The following is an 11,701-nucleotide window of genomic DNA, read 5'->3' on the forward strand; positions in this document are numbered from 1 at the left end:
CTAATATTTTAAAATATTTTTTCATCATATTAACATGCAAAAAATTATAATTTATAGTACTTTTCATATAGTTTTAGAATATCTAATTTTCTGTTTAAAATATCGAATTAATGTGATCTAATTTAACTTTAAAAATTAATCAAATTGACTTTCAAAAATCGGAATATGACAAACAATACCAGACGGAAGAAGTACTTATTATCATTTCAATACATTCATTCGTACGTACACATAACTGTTTATCTATAAAATTAATTTTAACACCTAAAAGTACATACCAAAAACTACCTAGTAAGATAACACTAATTTAAAAGTTATGTTGCTCAAACTCTTCAAAAATGTCGACTGGTGTTGTTGGATCCTTTAAAAATAGTGTATTTTTGAAAGATCCTACACGAGTGCGATAATATTTTTTGAAAGTCTGAACAACGTAGTTTATGAGTGTTTTTCTGCAAATTTATAAACCAAAGCAAGTGCATTACTAGTCACTTGTGAAGCAATAAAAACCCTAACCCTAATAGAATCCTTAATTTTTCCATCCATAGAAGGATTGTTAATCATATCAAGACAAGTATTTTGATCAGTAAGTGCAGCACTAATCCAAGTTTGAACATTACTAACATGCCAAGTAAATTCATCTCTTCTTGATGCTAATTTACCACTTTGCCCTAGCTCGGGGATCGATCGAGTTAGTTGATAAACACAATCATTCATGTTGAATGAACAATCTTTAGAAGCTTGTAATTCTCTTGGCTTTAAGCCCTTCATTCTTGTGATCTTTGAAATGAATGTTGAAGCAATTTTGGCCTTTGACAAACTCACTGTCAATGCTGCATGAGCTAGTTCTTGCTCGTTTAGTTGAATGGTGTTTGCATAGGTAGAGAGAGATTGAACACATATGGTAGGGTATAACGTTGTTTTGCATGATGTTACGATGAAATTTGTAGCATTTTGAGTTTGGGACGTAACAGACTCAGTAATGATTGCGAAAATACAATGGAAGGACAAGAAAATTAGTAAGAAGTGAAGAGTAAGATTGGCCATATATCCTATTTTGGAAATTTTGAAATGAACTTTCTCAAGTGGGAGTGTGTGCAAGATCCTATTCCAAGGGGAAGCTTTATATAGAGTTGAAAAGAGTTATTAACTAGGGTTTTACTAAGACATTTGACTTTTTTTTTTTTTTTGTAATGAATTAATAAATATATATTAATTAGTGCCTAGTGGTGAAGCCATAATCAAGGAATTAAGAGGATTCAAAATCTCACCTTTATTGAAAAATCATATCGTGTAATAATAGGGAAGCAAACTCGAAATCTCTGATTAAATTCGAACTTATTTATTGTTGGCACTCATTTCTCAATATATTGCTTTCAATAAGATTTTTTTTATTATATCACGAACTCAAATACAAAATCTTTAATTAAGAATGAAAGGATCTTGAACCATCCTACTATAATCTATATTTATCATTATCACGTAAGTTTAACATTTAAATTATTATTTCTTTTCGGTTTTCGTATTTTTATAAATTATTCCAGCCAGAATATATGACATTTTGCTATTCAATATGCAGATGTGAAGGAACCTTCACAATTTTAATTTATTTTTTTTTTGGCCTAAACTTATCAACAACTAAGATTTAGATAGACATGTAACAAAGTTTAATGTAACGTAATAAATATCTTTGTCTACTTTAAGAGATGTGAGAACCGACCCTACTAATATATTGTTTAAGCAAAATGCTATTAAATTGAGTAGAATTTCGAGGTGAAAAATAATAGAGTAGAATTTTGAGAGAAAAATAAAAAATTAAAATGACTGTGAAAGACTTTTAAGTATTATGAGAGAAAATTTCAAGATCGAACCTCGAAAATATAGTCCCTTTTAAGAAGCACTAACCTAGTTGGCACAACTCTTGTCCAATCGGCATTTATTAATATTCCTTTGCTGAAAAATCACATCGTATAAAATTGACAATTCGTATTTATTCTCTTATTTTTATGCTATATGCTAAATTTTCTTAGCTTGTGTTTTTTTTAAGTTTATTTCTTTTATCTTTTTATTTTTCTCGAAAGAAAATAAACCTCGTTTTATTATTCACTAACACTACCTCACTATAGTAAGAGTTATAATTATGTGAATTTATTTTCGCAATCTTGAATTTTTAAAATAAAATTCAAAAAAAGATATAAAAGTTGAGTTTTTATTGAATTTTTTTCCTTTCTTCTCACTTTGAAAAAAATAATAATTAAAACTAGACTCATATTAATCAAACTAACCAATCGAATATTATTAAACAAATAATAAAGCAACAAGTGTTACCAGCTAGTGAAATGCCAGTCAACTCTCTGAAGTATGCAAATTAATTAAATAATTAAACTAATCTCATAAAATATTACACCTGCAAAAAAAAATAAAAAATTAAACACTAAGATTGTCAAAATCTTGAAGGAAAACTTTGACCAATCTCATAAATTGAAATCACTGTGAAATTTAAGTGAAATATATTTAAAATATTCATAATTAAAGTTTTACTCCCTTAAATATCGACAAAAATTTCATATGCAATGTGCACTTTCATTTCAACAATATGTATTAAGTTGATTTTATACCATATATAAAGATAATATAATTCTAAAAATAGTCTGAATCTAATATATATTTTTATATAAGAGGAACAAAAAAATTCAAATAAATTAAATAGTTTTAATTATATATTACGAGTTCGAAATTAAAATTAAAATCTACCAATAAATAATGGACGAAAAATTGTTAGTGTCCCTATATTAAATTAAGGTCTGTGCCTCGTTTTTTAAAATACAACTGTAACACTAATCTTAAGAAACAACTAATTATTAATAATCATTTCAATTATTATAAACTATATTGTCATGAATAAATTTTTTGTTAGAAAATAGTTTATTCGTTATAATTTAACTTAATTTTATTAAAAAAGATAATTAATCATATAGATATTTTATCAAATTATTTCTTATTAGATGATATCTTAAAAATAAATATCTAATACTTAGAATAAAACATGGAAAAAAATATTATCTCTTGGTACGTCAAACATGATACTAAAAATAAAAATCTATTTTAAAAATAAGTGATAAGTGAGTGAACGGACAGAGAATATATATATATATATATATATATAACTTTCGAAATTTGTGTAAAAATATTTTAATTGAAATAATTAATAACTTAAAATATTTAAAAGACAAATGAAAGAATTATACTTAAAAAGAATTTTTAGACTTTGTGGATTTAAAATGAGCTACAAACAAAAGAAAGACGAAGAAAGTGAATATTCACAAAGGGGCGAAACTTATTCACATAATCGCGTGTTTACGCCAAGTCAATATATATACATGATCATTTGAAATTTATAGTTTATTTTACTTTATTAAATTACATAATAATGGAAATTATATCAAACTTCTCTCACATTTCACTCACGTATCTTGTATATATTTAATTTGATTTGCATGTATTTGAAATATATTGACAAATTTCGCTGGCCTTAATCCCGTTCTCCCTCACCTCTCTTCCTATTTGAAAGTATTTGATAGTAAAAGACATATATTTAGGTTTATCTAATTTAAAATCTAGTACGAAATTATTTATTAATGAGATAATATATAATTATTTTAAATTATAAGATAAGAATTAGTAAATATGACAAAAATATTTGTATAATTAGATTCAAACCTCTATGATCACATTAATAATAATTTTGTTTTCTATCAGTAATTTAAAATAATAATAATAAAATAGTACCATGTGTTGGGATCGAATCCACACACACGCTTGATGAATTAAGAACACAAGAACTTTCAAGAGAAAGAGAAAAGAGATCTAGAGAGAGAAACAAAGAAACCAATACTTCATGATAACGCCCCGTGAGTAAACTTCCACGGCGATGGGGTATATATATTAATAAATCAGAGTATTTTTTGTTACAGAGAATAAATAGTACAGCCTAAAATTTAAGTGAGGCCGCTGCCCTGAACCCCTCCTTCGGATGGGGGGCTCCCGCCCCCATAACCCCCTGGCAACCTCACCACGGAGGTTAAACCACGTAAATATTAATATATAATAGCATATCAAATATTAATCAGGCTCCACAGCCTAGCATCATGATCTAGATATAATTACTACATGTTTCTTGGCCGGTCTAACTAGTCAATTATGAGAAGCTTCGAAACGTTTTAAAGTATCAATTAACTTGGTCAAACAAACGAATATCAATTCAATATTAAGTATTTTAATTTATATATATGTTTAAGTTTTGATAGATAATATTGTCCTCTGTATATACATATTGATTGTACATAAATATAAATAATCCATAATTAAATTATAAATAAAGGTACGTATAAATTAATTAGAATATTATTTACTCTTAGTTGCTTGACTATAATAACTTCTAATTGGTGTTTATGAGTTATTACATATTTTACATGACTAAACTTATATATATATATATATATATATATATATATATATATATGTATATGTCTTTTTTTTTTAAATGGCTAGTTAAATTAATTTCTGGTTTATATTTAATTTAGTAAAATGAAAGTAAAAGCAATAAGTTGAAGGTGTGAAGGCTGGAAATAATTGCAAAGTCTTCAAAGAAAACATATCATACCATTCACACCATAAAATTGTAATTGGCGAATATGATAATTATTCTTTTCATTATTAATTGAAAATTTTCAAATTTAATTTTTTGATAATTTTTGTTAAAGAGTGATTAAATATATTATTTATAACTTTAAATTTTTAATATGAATTTAAATTAATTAGACTTTAAAATAATATTAAACATCAAATCAAAAATCAGAAAGAATATAATATGATGTAGTTGACCAAGTCAAGTACCTAATTGAGTCCTTCTTTTAAGTACTCTTCACACCTACATTTCAAACTATCTTTGCATATTGAATATAAATTTAGGTTAATCAAATAAATAAATATACAAATAAAAAAATTTAAATTTGAAGAATTAAATATACAAATTAATTAATAGGATTTTGATATTTTCTTTGTATATATAAAAAATAATTTTAACTATATATAAATAATAATAATTTTTATAATTTTTTAAAATAAATTCCGATAGAAAACTGACTCTATGTATATTTAAATCATCGTGACTCTTCCATCCGATGACTTGGCCAACGTGCCTTTGGGGGTCAAATTTGTGTCTATATCAAAACTAATTTTTTTTTTTGTTTCTTTTTCTATTTTAAGGTTTTGTTTAATCACTAAATAAAATAATTTCTTTTTTCTTCTATAGTGAAAGTACGCAGAAATATGGTGATAATATATATATAATTTATAACAAACCAACAAAATGATTATTTTATCTTTTTTCTTACGAAAAGTCTATTTTGAGGTTTTTTCAATAAATAAACTTGATCTCATCCGTGTGCTTGCTATATATCGACCAAATGCATGTAGAAGACTCAAGACTTTGCATTAAAGTTGAATTGGTATTTCATACGACACTCGCTTTGAAACTCGATTAACTATTATTTATATGATGCTAAAACTTATTAAATGAAAAGATTTTTGATTATTTTATCAAGAAGTATTTTTACTGTTAAATATTATTTATTTTTCAATATTTAGATTTCTTATTTAATATAAGTGATTTGATAAAATTATCTTATTATTGGTTGTTTGTTAATTCTTTTGTCAAAGTCAAAAATCAACAACTATTACTGAACAGAATAAATATGAACAAAACAGACAAGTGTCCTTCTGTCCTAAAATAAGTATTACCTTAGACGAAATCATATTGATTAAGAAATCAATGAATATAGTTTACTAAATTATCCTTATTAAAAAAAATGTCTCTTAAAAATCGAACATTATTAGAAACATAAAATATAATGTTATAGCTCGAAAATCATACTTCTGCTGTCCATTTTTAATTATCATGTTGCACTTTTTGAAAATTAATTTGACTAATTTTAAAGTTATGTTTAATTGCATAAATTTAATATTTTAAATAGAAAATAAAAAACTATACGAAAAATACTATAAATTCCAATCTTTTACATATCGATATAATAAAAAAATACATCGTAAAATGAAAATTATAACAATTACAAATAGACAAAGATAATATACTATTTTTCATTTTAAATTCCTAAAATTACACTCATTGATATGAGACTTTTTTTCCCTAAGAATTTTTTTATTTTTTTAAAGAACATACATATGAAAACTTAGACAAACATTTTGACTAGTAAAAGAAACCCAAACCAACCACTCCTATAAGTATACCAATAAACATTTTTCCAACACAACAACAACAAGAAGAAAACAACCAAATTAAGTTACTAGTGAAAAAAAAAAAGACAAGGATGTTTTCTTCAAAAATGTTTGTTTTAATTTCGATGGCGTTGACGGCGGCGATGATATTTGCGTCAGATGCGCAAACAACGCCGCCGTCGTGCGCCTCAAAATTAGTGCCATGTGCACCTTACCTTAACTCATCGAGCCCCCCAGCGGAGTGTTGTGATCCATTGAGAGAAGCAATAACAAATGACTTAGATTGTTTGTGTAAATTATATGAAAATCCAACTTTATTGCCTTCACTTGGTATTAATATTACTCAAGCACTTGCACTTCCTAGGGCTTGTAATATTCCTGGTGATCTCAGTGCTTGTACTTCAGGTATTTCTTTTTTTTTTTATTATTTCAATTGACTTTTGTTTTTGGTTCGGAATGTGATAAGATGTAAGAGATTCTGTTATTTTGTACAAGTTTTGAGTTTGAGTTTTAGGAAAAGAAGAAAGTACTTCTCATTTTTAGTTGACTCTGACCTGACGTAGAATTTGATTTACTTACGTTTTTCAATATTAAAATCCTTTTAATTTTGTGTGAATATAATTAAATCTTCATCTTGAATTAGGTGTTTTTACTTACTTCATGTATAGAATTGTAACTCCATTTTTCGATAAACATGATAAAGATCTAATTTTTTTCGTAATTATTAGTTTTTTATTTGAAACTTGTTAGATTTTTATATAATACTCTCTTCATCCATTTTTATTTATCATGTTGCGCTTTTCGAAAGTTAATTTGATTATTATTCAAAGTTAAATTAGATTGCATTAATTCGATATTTTAAATAAAAAAATTTAAATATTCAAAAACTATACGAAAAGTACTATACATTACAATTTTTTGCATATATGATAAAAAAAATATATGTAAAATGTAAGTCAAATTTTATAATTTAACTTTAAAAATGAAAAATATGACAATAATAATGAACGAAGAAATATATGTCATATTTGTTGGTCATCAAAATTTTAAATTCAACATAATTTAGTCATTTTACATAGCGAGTTCGAATAGAATGCATTATATTTGGCAAAACTAATTGCGCTTTATTATTCATATAAAGAATAATCTGAATTTTATTATTCATATGAAAGTTTGATTAATTTGAATCTGTATCGTATAAGACTCGTAAAAAATGAAGAAAACATATTTATATTTATCTTATCGCATATATTTAGATATAATGCTTTATTAGTGTTTTGATTAGTTGTTTTTGTTTTTTATATATAGGTGGTGCTCCAGGTCCAAGTTCTGAAGGCTTGCCACCCCCAGGTAACTAAAAATAAATTATAATTTTTTTATTCTTCTATTTCTTATGAATAATAAATATTTCATTCATTAATTATCCCAAAATAAGGCCTATATATATGAAAATTTGTTTCTTATTTATTGATTGATGATGGAACATTGTTCCTTTTTATAGTCAATGAGATATTTAGTACTTATGTTTAATTAAATTGCTTCAAAATTGGACTATTGATTTGGTCTTTGTTTCAATTAATATAATTTTGGGACACCAATATTGAAAATGATAGAATAGCTGTATTCAATTACTTGTTCAACTTTTCAATAATGTTCTACTAATGATTTAATAATAGTCAATAGTCATATCAAATGTTTGGACAAGAAAATAAGAAAAGAAGTTTTTTTTTTTTTCATTTGGTTGACCAAAGAAATATATTATATGCAATTAAATATTCTCTTTCTAGTTTTATTTTAAAAAACAAAAAAAATATAACTTTTAACGTGTATTTATAAAAATGCCATGACATGTAATGTGTTTCCAGATAATCACTTGTCCATACGCTATAAAAAAAAAACTGTGAATTTATATGGAGATTTTTTTGGAAATTAGTATCAAAATTTACAGGAAAATAAGTTTCATGCTGAATTTTCATACTAATTCAGAAAAAAAAGTTTCATATAATTCACAATTTCTTATAGTTATATTTAATATTTTATATCAAATCAATAATGATTTTTTTAACCATAGTAGTTAATAGTTACAGTTAGAATAGGTAAATATATGTATGAAAGATAAACATCCTATATTCTTTAGTTTCGTAGAAACACTAGATAACAATAATTATTTACTATATGTATATATGTATTTGTTGATTTAAGTATGCAATGGTAAAAGTAAATATTTCTCGTTTAAATTTTGTCTAATCAAGTATCTCCGTATAAACTTTTTATTTATATATCTAGAAGAGCTTCCACAATTTACTTATTTAAGTGTTTGATGAAATTTTTTTAAATAATTTTTCGTTTAATGAAATAATTTACAGTCACACCAGGAGGAAACAATGGCAACAATGGAGTAAACAAATTTACATGGAGTGGAATGTCAATTTTACTATTACTTTGTGCTTCTTTGATGATTGCTTAAAAACACTTATTTGTATTCATGTGTTGGAGTTTACATGTATTTTTATTTGTTTCACTTTATTTTATAATTTTTGTCTAGTGTTACATTCTTGGTGTATGGGTTTTTGTTTAGACCATTTAATATACGTAATTATTATTTATGTTCTAAATATTGCTAGTCTTTTTGACAAATTAAACTTGTTTCAAAATGTTTGACATTATTAAGAATGAGAAACAATTTATTATTTATTACTGCTTCGATTAAGTGAAATGCTTAACTAAGAGATATTTTTTGGACATAAATTGAAGAGTACTTATGTAATTTTCCTTCAAAAATCTGTTAAAAACTCAACATATAATGAATATGAATCCATAATCATGCAAGCGGAATGAATTTAGTATTGAGAATTTTACAAGTCTCAAATTTTGAATTTGCATTTGCCTCAAAAAATTTTCCTATTTGTATCTCATAGCTACTTATCTATAATTATCTAATCTTAGCAACTCTTTTTCTTTTAAGAAAAAAAAAGCACTTACAAAGAGAGTGATTAATTATCGAAAAAAATATACATAATAACAAACTATTAATTTAAAGTAAATGTTATAATCATAATTTGATTTTATTGTATCTGATAGCAAACTGTTACTATTTCGTCTCTCTCCTGATAAATCTCGCTCGTCACTCTCATTCTCTACCTCGCCTCTCTCGCTTTTATACAGACACAAATGTATAGCATGCATTTGTATTTGTATTAAACGAGAGAGAATTGTATATATACATATATTTTTGTTCCCTTCTCTCCCTCCCCCAGATCTCGCTCGCCACTTTTTCAGATCTCGCTCGCCACTCTCACCACTCTCACTTGTACAAACAGAAAAGAAATGTATAATTGTATTTTTGTTGTATAAAACGAGAGAAAATTGTATATACACATGTAAATACATATATCTTCGTCCTATACACTTATAATTGTATAGTACAAATATTCCCCTGCCCAGTTTTCTTTTGTCTTTTTCTCTTTCTCGTTTTATACATACACAGATTATACAATTTATTTTTTGTATATGTATACCGAAAGAGAAATATTTTATATACAACTGTTTTATTTTGTATATATATGACAATATATATATATTTATGTTTGTTATGAAGCACAATTATACAAACTATAATTATAACATATAAATATAATTTTTATAGTTGTGATATGTGAAAGTTGCTCATAATTATTTGCACTTCAAAAAATCATAATTATTTGCACTTCAAAAAATGTTAAATTAGAATAGGATCAAATAAAAAGATTTTTAATAATATTATTATAACTATAAGTCTTTAATTTACCGCCATTATCAATGACTCAATATAACAAAGTCAACTAGAAATTAGATTAAAAGCTATATTGATGAGTGGATTAGGTCACATGTAATTATATGTCTATTTGTTGCTTAATTTTGTCAATTAAGGACATAAAGATGTTTGATAATTGGTGAGAGTAAAAGCTTAAAATTCCACCCATTATTAAAAAAAAACACTCAAGCTAATTAGGATTCCTAATTATTAATGGGAGGTAAATTAAGTTAATGAAGGAAAATGATACAATAAGAGTGTGCTTAGTTAAGTTTATAAGCGGATTAAACTATCACATGGACCTTTTTTTTTGTGACTTTTTCATGTATTCGATAAATATTCAATATGTTTGTACAATAGTTTTTTTATAAATTAAATCAATTAATAAATTAATCGATTCTAATATCTTTTTTAATTCCCGATATATGCTTTTTGAAATAAAAATTCTGAACTCTTTCTCCATTCATTTTCATCTCTTGCTCATTATTCTCCTTGAAACTTTAACTATCTTTTAGATAGTCAGTTTACAAAATGTTTATTTAGATACTTTTTTGTATTAATTAATCTAAAATAGTTGCTCATTTAGTTGATTAAATTTACATAATAGGAAGATATATATATATATATATATATTATATGTATATATATATATATATATATATATATATATTATATGTATATATTATATGTATAATGAACATATAATATGTATATATACTGATTAGAAAGATTAAGCAATAAATTTGATAGACTATTCGTATAAAGATCACTATAAAATAAGGTAAAAAAATTTAGAAAAAACTATACATAATTAGACACAAGTCGCTACCATATATTCTATTATTACATATATTCTCAAAATATTACGTATCTCATATTTTGATACTTGCATTTTTGTTATCAGATACAGGAAATTTTATTAGATGCGAATAAGATTGGGGAAGGCGGCAAAGAAGATTCGCATGTATTTCAATTCCATGCAAATCACACTAGATACACATTAGATACATGTATTTATATGTGTATAAAGTGAGTGACATGTATTTTAGATATCATATACATGAAAGAGTAGCTAGCGAGATGTAGTGGCGGATCTAGGATTTTCACGAAATGAGTTTAAGATATAAAAAATAAAACTAAAATGCAGGAGCATAGATTCAAACTTGGGCAAACTAGAAAAATGAAGCCCTCTTAACCACTAGGCCTAGAATCACTCTTGTGTTAATGGGGTCAAAATTTAATATATAGATATAAAATTTTAAAAACGAATCAAATATACATATTTACACACACATATAATATTATTTTTCAACGAAGTTGGTTCATATGAATCCACTTGACCCTCTATGGGTCCGTACCTGGCGAAATGTCAGAGAGGCGAGAGAGGTTTGTTATGTATATCAGATACATGCGAATCCATTTGATCAATGTACCCAGACAAGTTGCACCTAAGTCTGACCCATGTATTCGAGATACATATATTTGGATGCACCAAATCTGATAAGATACGTAATATTATAAACTAAAGTTTATTAAAATAATTAACTTCTAAACTCGTGAAATTTATGTAAGTTCTCCGACAAAATATGGGCCGGAGCACCGATCATAATAGTA

General features: G+C 25.4%; 2 protein-coding genes across 2 annotated transcripts; one reads left to right on the forward strand and one right to left on the reverse strand.

Moving 5' to 3' along the window:
* Positions 1-166: 166 nt before the first annotated feature.
* Positions 167-1,333, reverse strand: LOC101258677 (21 kDa protein-like). The gene has a single exon (XM_004244665.5). It carries the CDS (start codon positions 1,042-1,044, stop codon positions 436-438), a length of 609 nt encoding a protein of 202 aa, XP_004244713.1. The 5' UTR covers positions 1,045-1,333; the 3' UTR covers positions 167-435.
* A 4,710-nt stretch (positions 1,334-6,043) lies between these two features.
* LOC101266657 (non-specific lipid transfer protein GPI-anchored 7) lies at positions 6,044-8,913 on the forward strand. Its single transcript, XM_004244527.5, has 3 exons — positions 6,044-6,699; positions 7,603-7,644; positions 8,661-8,913. Exons 1-3 carry the CDS (start codon positions 6,387-6,389, stop codon positions 8,759-8,761), a joined length of 456 nt encoding a protein of 151 aa, XP_004244575.1. The 5' UTR covers positions 6,044-6,386; the 3' UTR covers positions 8,762-8,913.
* The last annotated feature ends 2,788 nt before the right edge of the window (positions 8,914-11,701 follow it).

Source organism: Solanum lycopersicum, chromosome 8 (assembly GCF_036512215.1).
Source record: "Solanum lycopersicum chromosome 8, SLM_r2.1".
NCBI lineage: Eukaryota > Viridiplantae > Streptophyta > Magnoliopsida > Solanales > Solanaceae > Solanum > Solanum lycopersicum.